Source organism: Sceloporus occidentalis, unplaced genomic scaffold (genome assembly GCF_023333645.1).
Source record: "Sceloporus occidentalis isolate IW3139 unplaced genomic scaffold, rSceOcc1.0.p SCAF_6, whole genome shotgun sequence".
NCBI classification, from domain to species: domain Eukaryota; kingdom Metazoa; phylum Chordata; class Lepidosauria; order Squamata; family Phrynosomatidae; genus Sceloporus; species Sceloporus occidentalis.
In genome coordinates, this window is record NW_028316986.1 from 126,749,446 (window position 1) to 126,774,617 (window position 25,172).

Here is a 25,172-nt window from a genome sequence, read left to right on the forward strand (position 1 = left end):
ATCATAGTAGTCTGCCTTCTGTTCCTTTGACAGAGTACGATAAAAAGAAAGAACTGGGAGAACCAACTATCTTATATAGCGAGATAACAGTTTATTTAATTTAATATGTTCTGCTACAGGTTTAATTTTCCTATCTGATGATCTGACAAAGATGAGAAAGAACAGATTTGAAACACTTAGGACATGACCTAAACCAGATGGCACCACTGAGTTTAGATATTTTACACAGACCTCCTGCAATTATGCAGCACTGGTAAATACAGTTCTATTTCTGCATTTCTCAGTTCTTTTCTGTTCCACTGATCAAAGAGACAATTACAAGTCATTACTAGCATATTATAACTGTTTAATATAATGTATACAAAATGGCAGCCTCTATTGTTGGGATTATATCCACCAGGTTCGTTTTATAAGTATAAGCCTGATAGCTTCCTAACTAAATAACCAAGCATAAAAAAACCCTATGAAGCTGTCCACAGTTGCCAAACTAGGAAATAAATCTATACACACTCCACAAAGAAGGGAAAGCAGGGAGATCAGTGGATACACAGAAACACTAAAAGTGGATTTGTTTTATCTGGAGCTTATAAAAGTAAGCTGATTTAGTTTACCCAGAAGTGTGGCTAGGAAAGGAAAATGGATGGAAGCAAGGGAATAAAAAGAAAAGAATTAGGAAACAATTAAACATTTAAATTTAATTTAAAAAGAGTTAGATCTAAGTTTATTCATCCTTATAGAAGACTCACTGAAATTAACAGGACTAAAGTAAGTCACAACTAACATTTATTAACTTTAGTCTCATTAATGTTACTTTACTTTGACTATGACCAACCTCAATCCAATCTCAAGTGTCTCAAATGAGAAAGAAAGAGGCTATATACCTTTATATATCTCTTCTTTCCTTGGCACATTGTCTGTTTATTAATGTACCTTTGCAAGGCCAGTCCTCAGCCCAGATCAACTCTAATTCCACCTTGTTAGCATCCAATCGATGAGTAGCACTTTATCATCTATTCCTTTATTTTAATCACATCTAAGTAAAAATTGCATATTAGTTCATGGTAACTCTTAAGCTGTTCCAAATGTACTGGTGGGATTGCCAGAAGAAACTTCTTTGACAGAATCTAGTGGTGTGAGGATAAAGTATTTGCTCAGAGAGAGTGAACTTACCCATGATCTTATTTCCCAGTCCTGGTTCTATCATCATATACTACATGGTTCACTGGGGATGAGATGTGTTTAAGTGAAATCATTGCCACAGATAATTAAAAATGATAGTAACCGGACAATAATGGAATTGAAACCACTGGGGAACAGATTAGTTTGGGGCAGGATTGTCCATCCCATCATATTTCCAATTTGAAACCACACTGACAGAATCAATTGCAGCGTTAACCAAAATATGCCAGCAAATATGGAAAACAAAACAGTAGCCAACAGATTGGAAATGATTAATATATATCCCCATCCACAATAAAGGAGACATAAAAGACTGCAGCAATTATAGAACTGCAAGCAAAATTATGCTCAAAATTCTTCAGCAAAGACTCCAATCATACATGGAAAGAGAACTGCCAGATGTCCAAGTGGAATTCAGGAAAGAAAAAGACATTAGGGACTACATTGCAAACATATGATAGATAATGGAGCAAGTCAAAGAATTCCAGAAAAGAAATCAGAATGTGCTTTTTAGACTATAGCATGGCCTTTGATAGTTCTGATGAGAAATCTGTACATAGGACAAGAGGCTACTGTAATAACAGAATACAGAGAAACAGAATGGTTCCCAGTTGGCAAAGGTGTCAGGCAAGGCTGTGTTTTATCACCCTATCTGTTCAACTTGTATGCAGAAAATATTGTATGTACAGCAGGTTTAGACTTGGAAGAAGGAAGAGTGAAGATAAGGGGGACAGAACATCAACATTATAAGATATGCAATGTAAGATATGCAGACAACACCATACTAGTAGTGAAACAATCACTAAAGAAAGTCAAAGTGGTAATTGCAAAGGCAAGCCTAATGTTAAACACTAAAAAAACCCAAAAATAACGACCATGGAGGATTTACATAAATTCAACCTAGATAATGTGGAAATTGAAATAGTTAAAAGATTTTCCATGCCCTAGACAGTGAAGAAAGCAGATAGGGGAAAAAACATTAATTCATTTGAGATATGGAGCTGGAGAAGAGTGCTGAGGATAGCGTGGAAAGCCAAAAGGCCAAGCAATTGGGTCTTAAAACAAATCAAGCCTGAACTCTCCCTGGAAGCCAAGATGACTAAAATGAGGCTGCTGTACTTTGGCCACATCATGAGAAGGCACCACTCATTAGAAAATACAATGATGCTGGGAAAGGTGGAGAGAGGAAACCTGCATACCATATGGATAGACTCAATCAGGAAGACCATGGGCCTGAGCCTGCAAGACCTGAGCAGGGAGGTAGAGGGGCTTGGAGATGTCTCATTCTCAGGGTCATCATGAGTTGAGGTTTATTAAAAGGCAACCACAACAACAAATGTATGATTGTGAAAACTGGACTGTAAGAAAAGTTGATAAGAAGAAAGCCAACTCATCTGAAATGTAGTGCTGGAGAAGAGTTCTACAATGACAAATAAATGGAACCTAGAGTAAATGAAGTCTGAAGCCTATGAAATTATGAAGTCAAGATAACTATACTGAGAGTTGTACTTTGGACATACCATAAGAAGACATGACTCATTAGAAAACACAATAATGACAAGGTGGAAAGTCACACTGCAGACCATATTCCAGATGAATAGATTCAATAAAGGAAGCCACGGTCCTGAGTTTGCAAGACCTGAGCCATTGATAACATGGAGACTTAGAAGTATCTCTTTCACAGGGTTGCCATAAATCATATATAAATTTGATGTCTACTTCCCTCCACCTCCAGATTGGGATTACAGCAGGGGCAAATGGCTAAATCCTCCTAAATTCCTTTCTATCATTGCCATGATTCTTATTTTAGAGTAAAAAGGAAGACATGAATGCTAGGTATATTACTAAAGCAATGTGCACTTTGGCTTTCTGGATAATTGTGTATTGCCGGAATGGAGAATGTCTGACCCACTAGATGTTGGACTGTGAATCCCATTATCCCTCCTCATTAGCTATACTGATGCAGGCTCATGGGAGGTGTAATTCCACAACAGCTAGAAGGGTGCGTATTTTTTACTCTTGACATATGGTGTACCTGTGAACTGTGGCGGGTTATAGACCGCCACTTGGGATGTCCGCAGGACGTCCCATTTTAAAAAAGGGGCGTCTCTTCTAGACGCCCCTGGCTCTAGTACGGACTCTGTCTGTACAATATGGCGCCGGCCGTTCCACACGGCCGGCGCCATCTTTACGTATCGGATGCTGTGCGTCCGAATGTGTCGCGGCGCTAATGACGTCGCGAGTGCGCCAGCGGCGCCTCACGACGTCATTAGGGCGCCGCAGAAAGAAGCTCCATTTTGGAGCTTCTTTTTTGCTTCGCAAAGGAGCCGCGCGGTGTGGCTGCGACAGCTCCCTTACGGGGCAAACGGCGGCGGCGGCAGACCGCCTCAAAGCGGCGGTCTATAACCCGCCCCCGAGATGTAACAAACAGAAATCATTTAGGAAATCAGGTATGTGGAAGAAAAATCATGGATGAAGAAACAACATGTTGGAGCTGGGTCTGGTTGAAGTAGCCTCTGAAGTTTTCTCTGAGAAAATCCAGGCTATATTTCTGCTTCAGTATGAATTATTTTAGACAAACTAGGGGCATGAGCAATGTGGTGAAAAATGAAGATAAGTTACTCTGTTCTCTAGAAACAAAAAAGGATGAAAAAATGTCAATACTAGCTGCTAGGAAAGATAAGAATATTGTGGTAGCTGAGTACTGCCTTCAGATGTCGCTTATCTTTTTCTATATAGGGAAAAAACCCTAAAATACATTATTCTGTACAAAACTGAACCAGATGCAGTCTTCATACCTGCACATTTCATTTTAAGATTGTAAGGCCAACAGATTGCCTGCAAATATATGGTCCCCACCCAAGCACATGCATGCAGTCATCACATGTAATGATACACCCAGAGATTTCAGAAGTGTTTTCTGTGCAGGAAAAGCACAACTATGTAACATCTTCTAAGGAAGTTATTAGTCAGTGAAAGAACTGCTGTAAGATGGGGTGCACAGGGCAGGGGAAAGATCAGTTTAGAATCTGTGTGTACTGTATATTCAGATTGGATATTCTGCCACTCCTATCATGACCCCTCCTGGCTTTGTTGCAGCAACCGTGGCTTCCTGCACACCCCTCCCAACATCACTGCTGCAGTGCCACTCTACTCAGGAGAAGAACAAGTACCACTTCAGTGGGAAGGTAACAGCGTTCTCTGCAGTCATGCTGGCCACACGATTACAGAGTTGTCCTTGACAACACTGGCACATCATTTTAGTAATGGAGATGAGCACTGCCCCCTACTATTAGACAACTTAACAACATTGTCAAAGAGGAAACCTTTACCTTTAACTACACAGTGTTTTACTCATGAAATGAAATACCTAAGAAGAAACAGGGTAGCATTAATAATGAGGAGAGATGCAGCAAAAGCAGTCAAATGGTTTAATGAAAGGTTTGACTGAATAAAATAAATAAAACCTCAGGAAAAACTCATCAGTATAAGCATAATCCAAGTTTATGCTCCAACCACAGAGGCAGAAGAAACTGAAATATTCTACACTGGAATACACACCAAAATAGAACATATTGATAATCACAAGCAATTGGGACACAAAAGTAGAAAACACAGTAGAACCAAACACTGTAGGAGAATCTAACTCGGGATAAAGAAATGAAGTAGGAGAGTGACTGACTGAATTTCGTAAAGCCAACAATGTGTTCATCACAAACACATTTTTCAGGCAAACAAAGAGGATAGCATATACATGGACATCACTTGATGGTCAGTATAAAAATCAGACAGACTACATAATCGGAAGCAAAAGATAGGTAAGCTCCATTCTCTCTACAAGAAAAAGACCAGGAGCGGATTGTGGCATAGACCATGAACTACAAATATAAAACATTAGAGAAAAGCTGAAGAAGAACATTAAACAAACCACCATGCCAAAATGCAATCTGAAAAACATCCCTGCAGAATCTAAAGATAATGTAAGACTAGATCTGCACTATTAACTGATCAGGAGCCAGAAGAACTCTGGACTAAATCCAGAAACACTGTGGGGATGATGATGATCATCATCATCATCACCCTTTCCCCCTAAAATTGGGACTCAAAGTGGTTCATAATTTAAAAGAACAATATAATTAGAAACATACAAAACATGAGCATAACCTATTCTTTAAAAACTTTTTTTTTCTTTTAAAAGCCTGTTGGAATAAAAAGATTTCAGCCTGCCACTGGAAGGATAACAAGGGGGAAACATTCTAGCCTCCCTGGAAGGGAGTTCCAGAGTCTAGGGCAGCCACCAAGGAGGTCATCTCTCATATCCCCACTGACTGTGCCTGTGATTGTACTGGGACTGATAGAAGAGCCTTTTCCAATTATCTCAGAGCCCAGACCAGCTCATATACAGAAGATATGGTCTGATAAATAGCTTGGACCTGAGCCATATAGAGCTTTACAGGTCATAACCAGCTCTTTGAATTCTGCCTGGTCATCATAGAAACCTGGGTCTAATACGCATATGGTTGCTCTCACCTCTCAGTATCTTGTCCACAGTCTCAGGCTGCACATATTGCAAAGTAACCATTAAAACTGGACAATCAGGTACCAAAGTTACACCCACTACTATAACAACTACAGCATCCAAGGGGAGGGGATCTAAGCAACTTTATCAGCAAAGTACAGGGCACATGCTTTGCATCATGCTGTTGAATGGTCTGCATTTTCTATTTGAGGACCTGTGAAATAGATCCACGACCATTCGGAACAGCTCCTTTGGATGGCTACCTGCAGATGCAATGCTGGCACCCAAAAATAATTCACTTGCTGCCTGCACTGCCATGCAGCAGGCCTTCAAATAGGCTCTAGCCCACGTTCAATCAGACTTGGTTTGAGTGTTGCTGTAGTCTTCATCACAGCTGCTTCATCATCGTCGACTCCCTGCAAAACCAGAGGGCTGGGCTAATTCCAATCTGTTAGACGGATTCTCAGGGGTTACTGTGTTCACAGCCAGGCCATTTCCCCATTCCCAGGATCAGCAAGAGCTGCAAAAGAATCACCTGGCAATGCAACAGGAAAATTCCTGAACCATCAAGAATCCATCAGCCTTCTGGGGCAGACCATCCTAACCAGGTCTCTACCCCTGAAGAGGTCACAAGTCCTAATGAGTCTAAACCAGACCAGGTAATTGTCTGTCCATAACAATGGAACTGTGAAGAATTCCTCCACACCAAGATCAACATCACTCCACCCAGCACAGAAAACAAAGTCCAGAGTGTGCCCAGCATGAAGAAAGACGCTATTGGCAGCCAACAAGAAAAGCCTCCTGAATGACAGGTGAAACTGTTCAAGCAGTTAAGGATAGACAAAAAGCAAAAAATAAAAGGGGACAGATATAGGGTGAGACCCTTAACACAACTGTTCAATGACTTGTGTGCAGAGAAAAAGAGAACTATTGTAACAAACAATATAAAAGAAAGTTTTTATGACCTTCACATTTGCAGTTCTGTCCAATTAATTTTGTTTCTCATTCACAATTATTTTTGTATGCTAAGTCTTTTAATTATTTTAATGTTAATATTAATGTTTTAAAAGTAGTGTATTAATTGGATGTATGGTTCAATTCTAGACCCATTTCAAACCGGCTTTCGGGCGGGTTACGGGGTTGAGACTGCCATGGTCGCCTTGGTCGATGATCTTCGACTGGGCATGGACAGGGGTAGCGTGTCCCTGTTAGTGCTCTTAGACATCTCAGCGGCTTTCGATACCATAGACCATGGTATCCTTCTGGAGCGCCTGGCAGAGGTGGGTATCGGGGGCACTGCGCTCCAGTGGTTCCGATCCTATCTCTCCGGGTGGTTCCAGATGGTGCAGCTGGGAGACGTGTGCTCCGATAGGAGGGCCCTAACATCTGGGGTCCCTCAAGGAGCCATTCTGTCTCCCATGCTTTTTAACATTTACATGAAACCGCTGGGAGAGATCATCCGGAGACATGGGGCGTGGGGTTATCAGTACGCTGATGACACCCAAATAGTCTTCTCTATGTCTCCAACTGATGCAGTGACCGGGGATGGCATCTCTCCTCTCGTGGCCTGTCTGGAGTCGGTAATGGGCTGGATGAGGGAAAACAGACTCAGCCTGAATCCAGAGAAAACGGAAGTACTCGTGATAGGTTCCCCCGGTCCAGGGATGGCTGTGGCTCCACCTGTCCTGAACAGGATCACGCTTCCCGTGAAGGACTCGGTACACAGTCTGGGGGTGCTCCTTGACTCGTCGCTCCACCTTACATCTCAGGTGGATGCGGCGGTCAGGAGCACCTGTTATCAGCTTCGGCTGATACGCCAGCTGCGTCCCTACCTGGCCCGGAGGGACCTTGAAACGGTGGTACATGCTCTAGTAACCTCTAGACTGGATTTCTGCAACGCGCTCTACATGGGACAACTCTTGTACCATACTCAGAAGCTGCAATTAGTGCAGAATATGGCAGCCCGACTGGTCACTGGTACATCCAGGGCCAGTCATATAACACCAGTGCTTAAAGATCTTCACTGGCTGCCTATTCGCTTCCGGGCGCAGTACAAGGTGTTGGTTATTACCTATAAAGCCCTAAATGGCTTGGGCCCAGGGTATCTGGAGGACCGCCTCTCTCCATATAATCCGCCCTGCACACTCAGATCATCTGGGCAGCAACTTCTAAGAGTTCCAAAGGCTAGATTAGCTTCCACCTCTAGGAGGGCCTTCACCATCTCGGCCTCCAACCTCTGGAACTCGGTGCCCCTTGAGCTCCGCTTAGCCACCTCCCTAGCCCAATTTAAGAAGGGGCTGAAAACCTACTTCTTCGAGCAGGCCTACCCCTGACTATTTCGCCCCAGAATGCTCTCCCCTCCCCCCCCCTGTCCGTCAGCATTGTCAAGCTGGCACGAATTTTATTGTTTTTATTGTACTGTACTGTTTTTAAATTATGTTTGTATTTTTATATTGTTGTATGCCTTTTGTTGTACACCACCCTGATTCTAAGAAGGGTGGTATATAAATAAATTTTATTATTATTATTATTATTATTATTATTATTATTAAAGTGTGTGTGTGTGCACGCACGCACATGCGCGCCTTCAAGTCATCTGTCAATTTAGGATGACCCCATAAATTTCAGAGGGTTTTTTTTAGGCAAGGAATACTCAGAGGTGATTTTGCCAGTTCATTCCTCTACAATATAGCCCACAGCACCACCTGTCTCCCATCCAAGTATTAGCCATGGCTGACCCTGCTTAACTCCTAATATCAAATGGAATCTGGTACCTTTATGGTGCTTAGAAGTACACAGTCCTATGTTATCATATGGTAAATCCAAGGTAATTCCACAATAGTGAACCAAGTGCAAGTATTTGAGAACAATGACATTCCAAGACATGTGATATAGAAAATAATTTCTCCCTCCCTCTCTGTGCATGTGTATACACACACACACACACACACACACACACACCACCCTCTGCCAAAAGATCTCAGGGTAACACATAACACAATCAATGTAAAATAATTCAAAACAATTTAACATTTTAAAACAATAAAAGATAATGGACAGTCTGAAAATACATTAAACTATATAACAAGTTAGAACAGTTAAAGCCATGTACAAATCATAAAATCCCAATGGCTTATAACATGGTACCAAAATGAAGCAAGTCAGTGCCAATTTAGCCTAAGAGAGGGCTTTCCACGATTGAGGTGGCATAACACAGATAACCCTTTCCCATGTCTTTGCACTATGTCCTTTTGCCATTGAGGGGACACAATAAAGGGCCTCTTCAGCAGACCTCAGTCTTTGGGCAGGAACACATAGTGGAGGCACTGTTTCAAATCTTGAGGTCAAAAGTCATTTAGGACTTTTAAGGTCATCACTAGCACCATGTATTAAGACTGGAAGTGTGTTGGCAGTGAGCACTATTACTTTTAAGACCAATGTTATATGATTTATATATAGTATGTTATACATTTGGCCCTCCACATTTTCGGCTTTGACTTTTGTCAATTTGATTATTCACAGATTTGATTAATATGTTCTCTCTAGGAATCTCTAGGGCCTCCAGCATGAATCTATTGTCAACTTCTGCCAAAAATCATGCTGGAGGACCTAGAGATTCCAAGAGAGGTATTCTCTGAGATTTTTTAAAAAACATTTTCCTTATTTGCGGCTTAGTGCCCCTAACCCCAGTGAATGTGGAGGGTCCACTATACTGTTTTATTGCACTGTATTCACATATCCACTGGGATCTCCTTTGAATGATTTTACAATGCAATTTATAATGCAAAGTCCAAGCATCTCTAAGGACTTCCAGTCTCCAGGTGTTCATTTTTATGAGCCAAAGAAACCTCCAAAGCAAAACCTCTACAGCTTAAAGCAGAAGGTTATTCCTACATCAGAAGGATGTCCTCTTCCCTTGGGCCTGCCTTGTTCTTTGTTTATTTGGCTGTTTTTGTTGTGTGCCTTCAATTTGTTTCTGACTTATGACAACTCTAAGGAAAACCTATCATGGGGTTTTCTTGGTAGGCTTCTTCATAGAGGGTTTAGCACTGACATCCTCAGGCTGAGAGACGTTATTTACCCCAGTCACCAAGTGGGTTTCCATGGTGGAGCAGAGATAAAAAGCCTGGTCTCCAAAGTCATACTTCAGCACCCAAACCACACCATGCTGGTTTTTGGAAAGCCACAAACAAACATCTTTTTGAACAGGAGAAATATAATTCAAACAGCCTTGGTACATGAACGGAGCAAATATTAACAAGAGACTGAAATGAAATGCACTTCAGTTGGTATGATATGACATGACATCTGTTCACAAAATAAAAATGTCTGAAGATGATGTTCACCAAGCCTTCCAATTGCTATCCAGTTCATAGGAATGCAAGGCAGGTCAGCTGCACTTTCCTATTGAGAATATGCTCACTAGCATGCCTGAAAGGGCATGTGTAAATATTTGAAAGGATGTCAGATTGAGGATGGAGCCAGCTTGTTTTCTGCTCCTCCAGAGACTAGGATACTGAGCAATGAATTCCAACTACAGGAAAAGAGATTTCACCTCAACATCAGGAAGAACTTCCTGACAGTAAGAGCTGTTCAACAGTGGAACACACTCCCTTGGAGTGTGGTGGAGTCTCCTTGTTTGGAGGTTTTTAAACAGAGGCTGGATGAGCATCTGTTGGGGTGCTTTTATAGTGTGTTCCTGCATGGCAGGGTGTGGGATTGGATGGTTCTTGTCATCTCTTCCAGTTCTATGACTCTATCACTTCAGAGTTGATTGCATGCTCTGGGAGCAACCTGATGTATTTTGGTCCCAAAGATGCCCAGATACCCCCCTTACCTGATACTCCAGAGCGATGTGTGGGTTGGCTGTTTGCATGTGCATCCTGCTGTGCCAGCCCTGCCATGCCAGGTTGCTCCCCTCTTAGGTCGGAACGAGGTGGTCAGCATCAATCACTTGGCTGGGCGCCTCATTCTGACCTCCAAGGGAACAACATGTGCCATTGCCACCAAACACATTATAAACAGCCAACCAGCATTGCTCTGGAGCAGCGCTGAACCCATGAACAGACAGTTTGCACCAGAACCAGAAAATAGGCACTGCATCATCTGGACTAATTACTGGGAGGATATGGTATTTGTCTTGGACAGACACAGCCTTCAAGTCAGAAATCACAAAATATGCCAACTTTTCTCTGGACCACAGTTAATGAATTGCAGATAGTGTTGTAATTCTCTTTCCTAAACTTTCCCCTCAAGACATCAGTGGAAAGCTAGCATCTTGGAGTGAGTCAGGGGAAAGAGAAATGGCTATTTAACCTTATCCCTACCAACCATTGGTCTGCTCAAAATAATCCCCCTCTGCTTCCCTATTTGGTGGGCTGTGTGTGTGTGTGTGTGTGTATCTGTGTGAAATATTACTTGTTAGCCTGTTTTTTAATGTATATCCCACTCTATCATCATCATCATCATCATCATCATCATCATCATCATCATCATCATCTCTATTTATATCCTGCTTTCTCCCCAAATTTGGGATACAAAGTGGCTTACAACTTAAAAACAACACAGTTAAAAACATAGAAAAGTGGGCATTAAAATAGAACTAATCTAGCAGAATATTTAAAAAAACATAACTCATTAAAAGAGTAAAATGCAAAAGCAGCAGAACCAACAGGGACACACTCCTCCTGTCCAGTTCCCTGTGCAGGTCATCCACCAAGGCAACCAAAGCTGTCACTGTTCCATATCCAGGTATGAAACTAAACTGAAATGGCTCCAGATAAACCACCTCATCCAGGAATCCCTGTTGTTGAGAAGCCACCACATGCTCCAGTACCTTGCTCAAAAATGGATGTTAGAGACTTCCCCAAAATTAGGACTCACAGTAGTAGTAGTAGTAGTAGTGTGTGTGTGTGTGTGTGTGTGTAGCCATGTAAAAACACACAGAGGTAAAAGCATATAAAATATTGTTTTTTTGTGGATTTTTCAGGCTATGTGGCCATGTTCTAGAAAATTTTCTTCCTATGGCCACATAGCCCAAACAATGCCACATAGCCCGAAAAACTCACAAAAAAAAATGGATGCCGGCCATGAAAGCCTTTGACTTCATATAAAATATTGTTGAGATGTAATTAAAGTATCTACAGAATTAAAAGGCTCTTAAAACATACCTGTTACAAGGGCAAGAGTTAAAAATAGAATGGTGTATTATTAAAAAATCTTTTCTATATAAGAAACCAGTTAAAGAAACCAGTTATTCCAAGACAGTTGGAATAAAAGTGACCATTCTGGCATCCCTCCAGAGCCTTCGAATAGCCACCAAGAAGACTCTCTCCTCCACTGCCACCAGATGTGCGTATATTGGTGATGGGACTAAGAGAAAAGAAAGACCTCCTCTGAAGATTTCAAAGCCTGGACAAGTCACCCAGAAGGACTCTCCTTCAGAAAACTTTGACAGAAACCAGATCTTCTTTTGAGTTTAAAGAAAGGAGAGAAATAATTTTGAAAATGAAACAAACATAACCTTTTTATTTGTTTGTTTTCAAACTTTCCCTGTCAAGACTTTAAAACGTATGCTTCTAGCTGGGTTGAATCTAACTGTTTTGCATGTTTGATTCCTGTTGACCAATGGGACAAAGTTAATCCCTTGCTTAACCTTCCCAATTCAGTGAGACCACTAGCAGAATCTTGTGCACCTCTATGCAGGGGTACAATGAAACTGGACTTTAAACATGCTTCACTTTTACTGGATTCCTGGGCAGCAAAATGCACAACCATCTTCTGAAATAAGGCTGAAACAGAGGCTTATTCAAGGCCACTCAAGGAACAGCTCTGTGGAGTGGGGATTTGGATTTGCTCGACCTCTGGGATCCTTGCTTACCACTCCAGCCAGTAAGCCACATTAGTTCTGACTTGATCAGCAATCTGTGCCACACTGTACTGATTCTGACTGCCACACCCACAAGTGACTTCAAAGGTGAAAGAAAAAACTAGGAAATTAACTGATGATGTGAAAGCCCAGGAATTCTCAAACTGCAGATCAGCTGAGAGAGAGGAGAGAACATGTTTCAGAAAAAGCAACAGTGTGACCATAGAAAAACTATAAAGAAAATACACAATCCCTTGAATTTAGATAATGCCAAAAATAGTGACAGCAAAGGCGTATTTGGACCAAGGATTTTTCACATATAATGCGTACATACATACATTATTTATTTCTTACCTTTTTCACTGACACTTTCACTTTCTAGTTCCACATCATCACAACTGGTATATTCAGGTGTTGATGCGCCTTCTTCCTCAGAGCTGCTGACTGACATTTGCCTTTTTTTTCCACCCCGCTTCGATCTATGAGGCTTTGGAGGAGATGGTCGCACTGATTCTGACTGGTCAGAACTAAGGGAATCATTTCTTATCATGGTCTCCATTTTCTCCCGCTTTGCTTTCCGATTGAGAATAGCAGAGCTAGGATCAAGGCGACTCTGTGTTTTAAAGGAATCGTGGTTTTTGGATTCTAAGTGTTCTGTAAGAATCACACTGTGCCTAGGAGTTGGTGAGCTATGATTAGCTAATTGTTTAGAAACAGAAATTCTTACGTCACCTGTTCTTTCAGTTGAGTATGCCCTCTGAGTGTCCGGGTGAGATTTTATGTCCTGAGTTGCTGGCAACTGTGAGTGCTTTCCTAGTTTATTCTCAGGCACCTCGGGCTCCTCAACCTCTGTATGGGGCAAGGCAACATCGCTGTGTCTTCTTTCATGCCGCACTTTTGAAACTTTTGCATGCATACGCATCTGCTGCTCTTCAGGGTGTGGTTTCACTGGATACCTTGCTAAATTTGGATCACTCCTGTATCGTGTGTGATACTCATCTTCTTTCCTTTGTTTTTCTTCCTCCATTGCCTTGCCTTCCTCAAAATTGGGTGGAAAGTCTGAATAGTCCTGAGACCTCCCTTTCTCTAATCTTCTACCATCACGTCTTTCTTTACATTCCCTCTCATCTGTTTGTCCATCACCCTGGTGAAGGGCAGATTTTGGCACACGTTTGCGCTCACCTTTTAGACCTCCTTTTCCATTCTGTTCAGTAGTGGCAGAAGTCTTCTTCCTAATGGGAAGGTGGAGGAGAAAGAAATATGAGCAGAAAAATCTCACAGTCTGAGTCGCTGAGAAGTAAGGAAGCCAGATTTGTGCAAACTATTATTTCTATAAATGCAAAAGAAGACAACACAGTAAGAACACAAGAAGTCACCTTATACTCCAGCTAGCCCAATGTTGTCTACACTGAGTGGCAGTAACTTTCCAGAGTTTCACCCAGGAGCTGTTAGATATCTGAATATGTTAGGGAATGAATTCCAAACGTCCTGCATGCTTCTAGGTTGTTTGGGAGGGGACCCAGGAAATTTACCCTGGAACTTTGCAAAACAATCCCACTCAACCTTAGCTCATATAAACACTCCTGCCCCATGCTTTGGCTCTGTTCAAAAACCCCAAGACACATGGGTTCTTGTGTTAGGCATGGCAATACCCTCCGCATCTAGTGTTGTCAGGTGTCCCTTCCTATAAGGGGTGTTCCTTGTTTGAGGGCCAAAAAGCTTGGTCCTTATTGGGCTGGCAGCTGTCCCTTTTTACAAAGGATGTCTCTTGTTTGAGGCCTAAAGGCTTGGCCCTTATAGATGTCCATTGTTATAAGGGATGTACCCTTTCTGAGTATGCGAAAGCTTTTCTTTTTACATTGATCTAAACAAGATGCTAAGACTCCTATACCTTGCAGGGTATAGGGTGCAGGCTCTTCATAAAGACAGAAATGTGTGTATCATGGACATGGGACAGTAGGTTAATTTCACAGAGAAATATATGGCTAGATTAAAGAAATCAAGAGCCCTGGTGGTGCAGTGGTTAAATGTCTGTACTGCAACCACTCACTCACAAACCACAAGGTTGTGAGTTCAATCCCAGCCAGGGGCTCAGGAGTCACTCAGGCCTGCATCCTTCCGAGGTCGCTAAAATGAGCACCCAGCTTGTTGGGGGTAATTAGTTAACACTGCAGAGGCAGTATGAAGCGGTATATAAATGAAGCTGCTATTGCTATTGCTACTTTCATTTGGTATTCAGGCTGAATGCAAACATGTTAAGAGTTATTTTCATGCTGTCAACGCTGCATGTCATGCATTTTGAATGTCTTTTATTGCTGTTTTTAACCTGGCAACACTATCAGCATGGCATCTGCCCCAGGACTTAGAAATCCTCTGTGCCTCTCTAAAATGCAAAGCATGTGATTGACTAAAGAATTATCATTCTTCCCATGCCTTAGAGAATATGAAACAAAACATTTTAGTTTAATTAGACTTTCCATCACCATTATTTCTATTCAAGAAGATAAGACATTAAAATAAGGTAATAAAGCTTTTTTTAGTAATCCCTGAGGAGTTTGTTTGGGTTTTATTTCATCTTTCATTTTTTAAATGGATTTTTTTTAAAAAAAATATAACTCATAAGAAGTCATGTTATTAAAGAGTTCTTTTAGGACCAGGAGTGACAGTCTAAATATTTGCACTAGCATGTGTCTGCTCTGCTCTCCATATAAACAAATGAACCCTGCTTCCTCCTTCAGCTGCATGCAGAAGACATTTTAAGAAGGGAACTCATTCTCACATTGTAAAATAAAATATTCACTGTGTAGGAAATTGTAAGTGAGAATCCAATGTGAAGGCATTTGTGGAGAGAAGTCTTACACTTCTGAAAATTAACCTTGAGCTAGTATGTGTTATTTTGAGAGCCTGAATCCATTACTGATCACAGGGGGAAATCAATCACCTGTGCATCATTGGCATGTCCTCACTAGCCCTCTTCCCATTCTATTTACTTCCTCAGATACATGGGGTGGAGGAATGTAGACTCAAGTTATGAAAGCTCATGCTACCAGCCTCTTTCTTTCAATTAGTGTCAAAGGTGCTACAAGATCCCTTTGCATACTGATTTTCTAGATGAACATGGCTATGTCTTTGAACTCAAACTACTATACCATGCTGGCTCTCACCTGTACCTAATGTGTATGCAGTATTAATTTTTTTTTAAAAAAGTTGTGAACTTGCTTTATGATGGTGGTGGTGGTAAAAGTGAAAGCAGATGAAAGGAAGCAGAAAGTAGCCAGTATTAAAAATAATAATAAAGGATCTGCTTTTTCTTTTTAAAGAACTCAAGTATCCCATCCTCCTGGATTAATAAAAACACACAGACTTGAAATTTGTGTGAACTGCACAATAACCATAGAAAACCAGGGATATTTTCCACACAAAACATTAGATCCTTCCATTAAGCAACTGCCTCTAAATAGTGAGGTTTCTTTTAGTTATTGATATACTTACTGTCTTCCCATGATTTGTCTCAACCCTTCTTTAAGTCTGAATTAGTGCCAATCACATCTCCATATCTAACTAACTATGAACTAAACAAAGACACACTTTCAGGTTGCAACAGAAACTTACCCATTTGAATGCTTCCACATGAACCCATATCTCTACTAACAGAAAACCAGTATGTGAAGCAGAAGGCAAGGTTGGAAATGCTATGTGTGATTATATTTTCAGATCAGGAAACACATAGTCAGTACAGTTCATGTTTGCTAGCTTAATCCTGATGTATTCAAATTAAGAGATAGTGGGAGGTGTTTTGCACAACTGCTTACAATAAAGTATGGCCACGACTGGTTGATCAGAAACTGGTGATGCTATCAGGTACCAGAAATTGTACCTGATTACAATTACTCATAAGCAAAACAAAACTCTCTCATATTCCCTTAATCCAGTACTTCTCAAATAGTGGGGCGGGCCCCCAGCGAGGCTCCATAAAGGTATGTTATGCAGAGGTGTACTTATAACAATTTTATAGACAAATGATACTATTTACAGTCGCGGGGGGGGGGGGGCGTGAAATGTTTTCTTCTTCCTGGGGGGGGGGGGGCATGACAGAAAATAATTGAGAAGCACTGCCTTAATCCTAGTAAGCGACTATTTAGTTTTCCAGAACCACCACATCTTCCCTGCTACTAAATAATTTCAAGTTCCTGGCTAGCCTACTATCTACCATGCAGTGAGTAAGTTCCAGAGAAGTAACAGAAGCATGTAAGGCACCAGAGAATACCATATATACTTAATTATAAGTCAACCTCATGTATAAGTGGAGAGTGGGTTTTAGGACCAAAATTATGGATTTTAAAATGACTCGTGGATAAGTTGAGGGTAAAATCTAGGGACATGTAACAAAGGATCTAAAGAACAAAGCAAAAAAAAAAAAAAAAACAATGCCAAAGAACTTAAAAAATGGCAGTAGGCATAACTGTTTGTGCTCACAGTAAAAGATGGATCGATGAGAGAGTAGAAGGGGGTAAGTGCTTCCAGGACAGATCACACTCTTGCGTTTCACAAGGGTTCCTTCTTGTATAAGAATTAAAGTATAGTACTTACAATGACCCATGGATAAGTCAACTCAGATTTTTTAGTCAATTTTTGGACTAAAATTTCTAGATTTATACATGAGTATATACAGGAGTCAATCTAAGATTTGCCTGCTCTTTGGCTGTCAGAGGTTCTTTTCTTTTTTAAACAACAATAAAACTAATGCATAAGACACCTTGACTATCCCTTTAAGCCAATTAAAGTTTAAAAAGGAGAAATTCTAGCAATTTGAAATTTTGAGAAATCACCAACCCCCTTCTCGAATTGGTGTTTATTCTCTTTTTCCCTCCACATTTCAGTGGGAAAATAAGCGGCCTAGATTAAATTTCTCCCAATGGGGAAACCATTGTCCATTTCAAAGAGAAGCTGCAAAGGTTTTGTTTAAACAAAAAGAGGGGGAGGACAGCAAGCAAGAAGAGGGGAGAAACCATTCAAACACACGCATAGTAATTTCCTATGTATGTGCCCCATATCTGTATCTCAATAAGTATTTACAAAAACTGGTGTGCAATGTTCAGTTAATTAAGTGGTCTAATTTGTCTATTTTTCAATGTTCAATAGAATGTGCCATGGACAAACTGGTCAGCCAAGTTTAATGTTTAAGATGTTTTGAATAGAAAGTACTGTACTTCCAAAAGCCAAAAGTGGCATGTACCTTCTTAAATGCAGCATTCCGTCTGGTATAATATAAAAAAGGAAATGCCTTCCCTACTGGTGGCTGCATATTTGTGCATGATCACAGCTGGATATTATCCCATTATTAAGAGTTTAGGGCAATTAACAGTGCTACCCACCATTACTTTTTTAAAAATAACACTGTCATGTCTTCACAGCCCCCAAATGTAAAGTGTAGCAGGTAACATTGTTACTTGTAAGATGTTGCTTCCAAATTTGGTAACTACATTCCCACTCCAACTTTTGACATCTCGGTTCTTCCTTTCTCCCCTCCTCCCACATGAAGGTAATTCCTATAATAAATGTAAATTATTTCTCTCAGAATGGGAGCTGTGTAAGGAGAACAACTTTAGAGGGAGAACTTCCTGTTACTGAATTCCACCCCTACACATCCAATGCTGCAGTTGTTGGCAAGAAACCACACTTAGGCTGCATCTGCACTACAGAAATAATCCAGTTTGGCACCACTTTAATTGCCATGGCTTAATCCTATGGAATTCCAAGACTTCTACAGGGGGGCATGTTATCCACGGGCTTGCCAACCGCAAATTTAAGCATCTGCAGATAGCACACCCCATCCTCCAAAATTCTAGTGGTTGCTGCTATTAGGGACAATGGGACTTGAGGTCCCACATTTTTTGGTATCAGAGGGGAGGTCTGGAATGGATCCCCCTTAGACACCAAGGTGTGAATGTAGTTTATTGTGGCACTAGAACAACAAAATACAGTTCCCAGAATTTCATAGCTTTAAGACTTCCATAGCTTAAAGTGGTGTCACAGCAGATAATTTCTGCAGTGCAGATGTAGCCTTTGAGCTTTTACATTTAAAATGAAACTTGCTGCTGCTTATTATTATATCCCCAGTATTTTCCAAAGTTGGCTTCAGTATTACCTTTCTCGTGGAGGTTCACTTCTAGACCTTGATGACGTTTGCTTCTGTTCCAGGCCCATAGCTTGTTGTGATACCTCTGTGCCTTTTCTTCTGTCAGTTTGCACAGTAGAGGAGATTTCCTGGGAAGCGGTGGCTGCTGTGCTTAAGGGTGTTTGAGATCTTGACCTTTCTTGAAGCCTTGCTTTCTTTTCCCTAGGTGACTCTGAACCGCCACCAGTGGCAGTGTCACTCAGTGTTCCATCCTGAATGGGTGGCTGTTGTGGACCGCTTCCAAAAAACCACGCTCCAGATTTCGTTAGGATCTCTTGTTGCTTTCGACATAGGTTGCATACCCACATAACCTATAAAGAAAAACAGCAGTTTAAGCATTTTGCAGTTTCTAAAAGTCTTTAGTATCTAAACTCAAGTGTCTAAACTCAAGAAGAATAAACATCCCTTTGATGAAATTTGTGTTGGTGTCCATGCTCAAAACATGCTTCTTACTCAGGAGAGACAAATATACTGAAAGCAAGTGTCTCATCTAGGTTGCACCAAACATTTGTGTTTCATCAGTATTCTTAAAAGCGTGTTGTAATGGTCAGACACACAACTGGAAAGCAGCAATTGCCTAGGCAGAAAAGTAAGTGACCCTTGCATGATTAATTCTCTATCTAACCTGTCCATAAGGCTGCTGAAGAGGGGGAAGGGATCACTGCTCAATGGTGGTATAGGACAAGCTTTACCTGAAAAGGGCCTCAGGTTCAATCTCTGGTGACAATAAGACATGAGATGATGGGAAAATGGTTCCACCATAGACCATGAAGAGATCTTGAAGAGCTATTACCAGGGATGTAGCCAAGGGGGGGAGGTTCTTGGAGTCCGGACCCCCCCTTCCATTAGAAAAATGAATGGTGTGTCCTGCTGTGCCGCCGCACTCAAGCCCCATTATAATGGTGGCACTTATTCTGGACCCCCCCCCCCTTCCTAAAATCCTAGCTATGTCCCTGGCTATACCAGAAATTACTGGCCTAGATGGGCAATCAGTCTGACATGGTATAAGGTTGACTATGTTATCTGACTCCCTTGGCTAAGGACAGCATGAAAACATAATAAATTTAGAAACTATACAAGTAACTTTCAGTGGCACTGACTGTACACATGATATATGTGCATTAATAGAATTTGTGTAAGTTATTAAGTAATGTTTTTATAATATAATTTAATGATTTTGATTGGCCTTATGGTTTGTTAACTGCAATAAAGGCTGGTGTTGATGACTGACTGATTCTGTATTGGTTTGTGCCCCACATCAAAGAAGATTAACAAAGCAGTAGCAGGTTTATTTTTTAAAATAATGATTAAACACAGATTTTACTATGAGAATAACAAAGCAGTGTTCATGTGTGTGATGTGAGGTGAACCAGAACTATGGGTTACAATATTCAGGACAGAGTTTCTCTTCCATTCATTAATGAATATTGAAGAACTAAGCAAATGTAATTAACTGGTTTGTTACCCTTCTAGTCAAACTCTGAGTTTCACATATACCCCAAATCAATTAGTAATTTATCTGGAGTATACTTCCATTACATGTCCCAGTGTGACTGACATCAGGCCTAGGAATTCTACATCTAAATATAATCTTGAAATCAGTACATTGAAATGGCATTATAGGGAAATAAAATGAAAGTCCTGATTTAAGAAGAGCAAATCCTCATCATCACATACATACTTATATGCTCTCAGAAGGTCTGTAGGCAAGCCAGCATTCCTAGGCCATTACTATGAGGTTTTTAAAAATATAAATTCTTTCTGTAACAGTGGATAAGAGCAACATACATTAAAGCCAGATGCTGGCCCTAAGGATTATGCAGGGATCAAGGCAGCCATGCACTGCAACAGATAGCACAGCAAAAAAAAAAAAAAAAAAAAAAGGGGGGGGAGTTAAACAGGATTCCTATGCACATTTACTAAAAAGTCAGCCCAAATGAACACAAAGAGCACTGTTTTCCAAATGTAAATAGGATCAGTGTGTTAGCAAAATATAAACAGAAAAATAAGATTTCTAAAAAAGAATAAAGGCAATACGAGTTATAAATATATTTACAGTAAGTGCTTCATAAAAATTAGAAGGTGAAAATAACGTAAACACATGCCAAGCAGAATGAGAAAATACAAGATAGTGATACATATACTGTATAAGCGAGATCTAACAAGTGATAAATGATAAATTTTAGAAAGTATACGGAAAATATCAAAATGTGGCTGATCTTCACTGCTAGCAGTCCATCAACAACGTGCAAAACAGAACTACCTCTGTCCTACCAAATTTTCCAAAATATGCAGTAGAAGCACAACATATTTCATTAATTATGGACATAAAGTATCACTGAACAGTCATCACAACAAAAAGGCTTTATGCCCAAATGAGTCCACCTTGGTAAAGGAATAATGACGACAAATTATCTCCAGATTTTGCATAGAGAAATTTTAAAGATGTTACTATAATACCTAAAATCATACTTAAAGAAATAATCTCAAAATTGTTTGTATTTTTGATTAAGGCTGCACCAGAACTCACAGCTATTACAGTGGGTCCTTGTTATCATCTGGGTTTTGGTTCCAGGAACCCCTGTGGATAACAAAATCCGTGGATGCTCAAGTCCCATTAAATACAATGGCTTAGCAAAATGTTGTCCCTTATATAAAATGGCAAAATCAAGCTTGGCTATTTGTCATTTATATATTTTTATTCAATATTTTCAAGCCATGGATGCTTTAATCCGTGGATAAAAAATCTGTGAATAAGGAGGGCTGCCTGTATACTGTTTATTAAGCATTTAAACTGTAGACATAAATCTCAATGTTTATCCGTTTATCCAAAAGAAGATTTCCCCTCACCCACCCATTTTTAGACAAGGGAAGAAAGTGCTCATTATAAGGAAATTAATTAGTTGAGTTTCCAAAAAAATAAGGAAACCTTATCATACAAGTAGCAGAGCAAAGAGTCATGATTTAATTTAAAAAATGAAACAATATGCCTCAGAAGAATTATATAGACAGTATGAACAACAGGAAACAAAAAACCTTCCTGACTGTTATCATTTTCTTCTGTCTGACTCTATAATGTTTTGCATAAATTAAAAATTTCTGTAGTTTTGCAAAATGAACAAATGAAAATACATGACAATACCATATAAAATCAAAAAAATCTATGAACAGACAATTACTAGAGAAATTTCCTGTACAGGATTGTACAACTTGTTTCAAAAGGGACAGCCTTACTCAAGAATTGTATGTATAAAACCTAATGGCTCAGAAAAATATTTTAATATTTCGTCTAGTTCTATTTTTTTTAAAACAAAACCTGACATTTACCATTGACTTCTTATGACAAAGATGTAACATCTAAGCAGACTTTTAGATAGTAATGTCCCAAAAATTCTGATAGTGAGCATTGTACCTGAAGTATTTCTAATCAAAACTAGAAAGCTGAAACAAATGTTCATGTTTGAAATTCTTCCTACGGCCTATTTGATGTACTGAATAAAATTCAAAAGTGTTTTATAAGCCAAAATCCAACTCAGTATAAACTATTAACATGACATAAGATGTAATCGTTATGCTGTGCATTTATAATATAATTTCCAGTATAACCGTAACAGATGCTACTGAATATCATTATCCATAAACATATGTGAAAGAGCACGTTCTTAAACATTAAATATTTCTATATTTCTATGTTTATTTTTATGTACTTCCATAAGTATTATTATGGTGATTTGCTATTGGCATAACATTACGTCCTAAATAAATAGAATAGCCATGCATATATGTAAATGTACACAAATAAGTTTTAAAAATCTTTGTCTGAAAATTGCCAGCTGTTTATAGCTATAAACTAGAGAATTTACACACACGCACGCACACACACACAGAGCCCACAAATTATACATGAAGGATATCTTTACTGTACTCACATGGAGGCTATACTACCATCTCTTTTTAGGATTCTCTCCTGAGTTTAGTTAATACTTGCTAGGTTAGCCTTGTGCTCTATTCAGTCCAAAGAGATGGGAAGTGAGGGTGGGCACAGTGAAAAGCCCTTCTCCAAAACGGTGGAAAAAAGCAGACAAACCTTGAGGTGATATAACAGTTTCAGTGAGAAAGCTGCTTACTGACAAATATTTTGTAGGGAAGTATGTGGAACAAGCAATCCAGCAGCATGCAGGAATTACATCCTGATTGAAAATACTGGGCCATGGTCCAAACTAATCTAAACTAAAGCAGGTCTGTGTAATAACTTATTTTAACAATCCACAGATGTTAGGCAACCAACAAACACACAGATGAAGGATTACAGTCCTTTAATGTGACTTCTAGACCTCCATGCAATTCAGCAGGAACGTGGAGAAAGATTCTGGATTTTAAAGTATGACAATGTGCAGAAATGTCTAATTCACTAAAACACAGCATTAGATTGTTATAAATAAATTTTAAATCCAATCTTTTCTTGAGTGTGTTTGCATGTAGCCTATCTGTATCAATCACATACACATTGGAATGTGTGAAGTGTTTACAGGCAAATTACTAGTAGTGTGTATCAGGCTATATTAAACTTGACAAGTGTTCATTTCCACATTGTGTAAAACTCTTTCTGTGTTTTCCCATAGCACACAGCTAAGCCTAATGTGCCAGTACAGTACTTCCATTTTGAGAGAAAGGAAAGAAATCAAGCACATGATTGATGGTCAAAGATTTTTTGTGTAATCTGTATGGAAACTCTAAGAGAGTGAAAGCATGCTTTATAACAGTAAAAGGACTCCATGCATGCCTTCATGTGAACAGTCCACAGTGTTTCATTAACATCCATACATAAACCTCAGACTTACTGTCTCTGGCCCTCCCAACAGTGGTCCATAGCCAGCTGAGACATTGTTCCTGTACTAACATGACATGAAAGCAAAACTTTAAAATACTTTACATTTATATTACAAGATCATACTATGTGACATTAACTTAGCACATACATTTCTGAAATGTTAAGCACTTCCTACATGAATAAGAATGGGGGCGGGGGGGGATTATCCCTAAACTATTTCTCATTTTTATTGGTCTGCAGCAGAAATCTATAGCATCAGTGGGGATCCTGCAAATTTCCAGATGTACTGTACTACAACTTCCATCATCCCTGACGAATTACCATCTTGCCTGTAATTAATTGTCACGCCAGGCTTCTGGAAATGAAAGAGAAGACAGCAGAGGGCTCTTGGGTCAGGAGAAAAAACATTTGTGGACTTTAGGCCACTTCACCAGATACATCTGCCTTAAGAGGAATGGAGATTGTAACAGCTTTTGCCAAGTTACACAAGTTACATAAGATTCTTTGTTCCTGTCTTTGCAACAGGCCAATTTGATTGCCTCCTAACTCCAGAAACCTTTGATCAACAAGATATTTCATATTATGTGTCTTATTATGTTTTTGTACAATTATGTTGTATTGTGGTGATAGTATATGTTTTTATTAATTATTGTATTATGTGGATAATTGTTAAACATAATACAGAAAAAAAAATTCTAAACTCATTTGGTGAGCTTCTGCTAGTTTGCTATGATTGCATGACAGTATTCATCCAAGGAAAAGGAAGGGTCCCTCCCTTCCCCCACTTTTTTTTAAAGCATTTTTATCTTTTAATTATATTAAACCATTCATCCACTAGCTTTGAAATGCCAACCAGCACAATTCCCAACAGCAGGTAATCTAAATATAACCAGTGTTGTACTAAGCCTTTCAGAATGCCTCACAGTAGGCCAGTGGAGCTAGTTTACAATTACACACACAGTAAAAGAAATCCCCCCACCCCCAAATGTAGTTCTATCCTATTAAATATAAAGCCTTTTTTTGGAACACTGTCAAGATACGGTTACTCATGCTCAGAACGCATAACTTCAGACTGGAATAAATGAAAGAAAAATGGGAACAGCAAGAAAAAAAGACTGAGTTTTTGCGACTGTCTCTTGGGAAGGCAGCAAGCATGGAAAACATTACTATTAAGACAAAGTAAACTTCTCATTAGCTTAGAAATGTAAGTATAGGGCCACACAGGCCTCACTTATAATCTCATCTCTTACCCCATCAACACTTTCCTTAAGTTTCTCGTGCACATCCCAGCAAATGTCCGATGATTAAGAGTTTGACAATTCAGTTTTCTAGGACAGATGAAGACCCTCTATGCTGTGTCTACTGTAGAACACAGGAAGGTGCAAAAAGGTAGCTCTCTTTCAAACTGTCTACTGCTGGTTGGTGTTAAACATTTTAAACTTAGAATTAAATATTATATTGTAATCTTGACTAAAATAAGTAGTTTGCCTTGCTCGGCACATCATCAGTAAGATCACATTACAATTGTGGGTTCATTCAGATTTGTCAAAAGCCTTGGGAGTTGTAGCTGTATTTATTAGGCTTTATTTACCATAAG

The 25,172-nt window shown here is 39.8% G+C and overlaps 1 protein-coding gene across 49 annotated transcripts in view; it reads right to left on the reverse strand.

Moving 5' to 3' along the window:
- Window positions 1–25,172, reverse strand: part of RIMS1 (regulating synaptic membrane exocytosis 1) — a 330,044-nt gene that overhangs the window by 172,599 nt on the left and 132,273 nt on the right. For 47 of the 49 annotated variants that reach the window (XM_089530919.1, XM_089530918.1, XM_089530966.1 and 44 more), the window contains 2 exons: window positions 18,715–19,055; window positions 12,921–13,798 (listed from right to left, as the gene is read on the reverse strand). In XM_089530919.1, coding sequence (XP_089387045.1) covers window positions 12,921–13,798; window positions 18,715–19,055 — 1,219 coding nt within the window. Of the gene's footprint in view, window positions 1–12,920; window positions 13,799–18,714; window positions 19,056–22,673; window positions 22,829–23,585; window positions 23,635–25,172 lie in introns of those variants that run through there. The other 2 variants (XM_089530931.1, XM_089530930.1) reach the window with 2 other exon arrangements.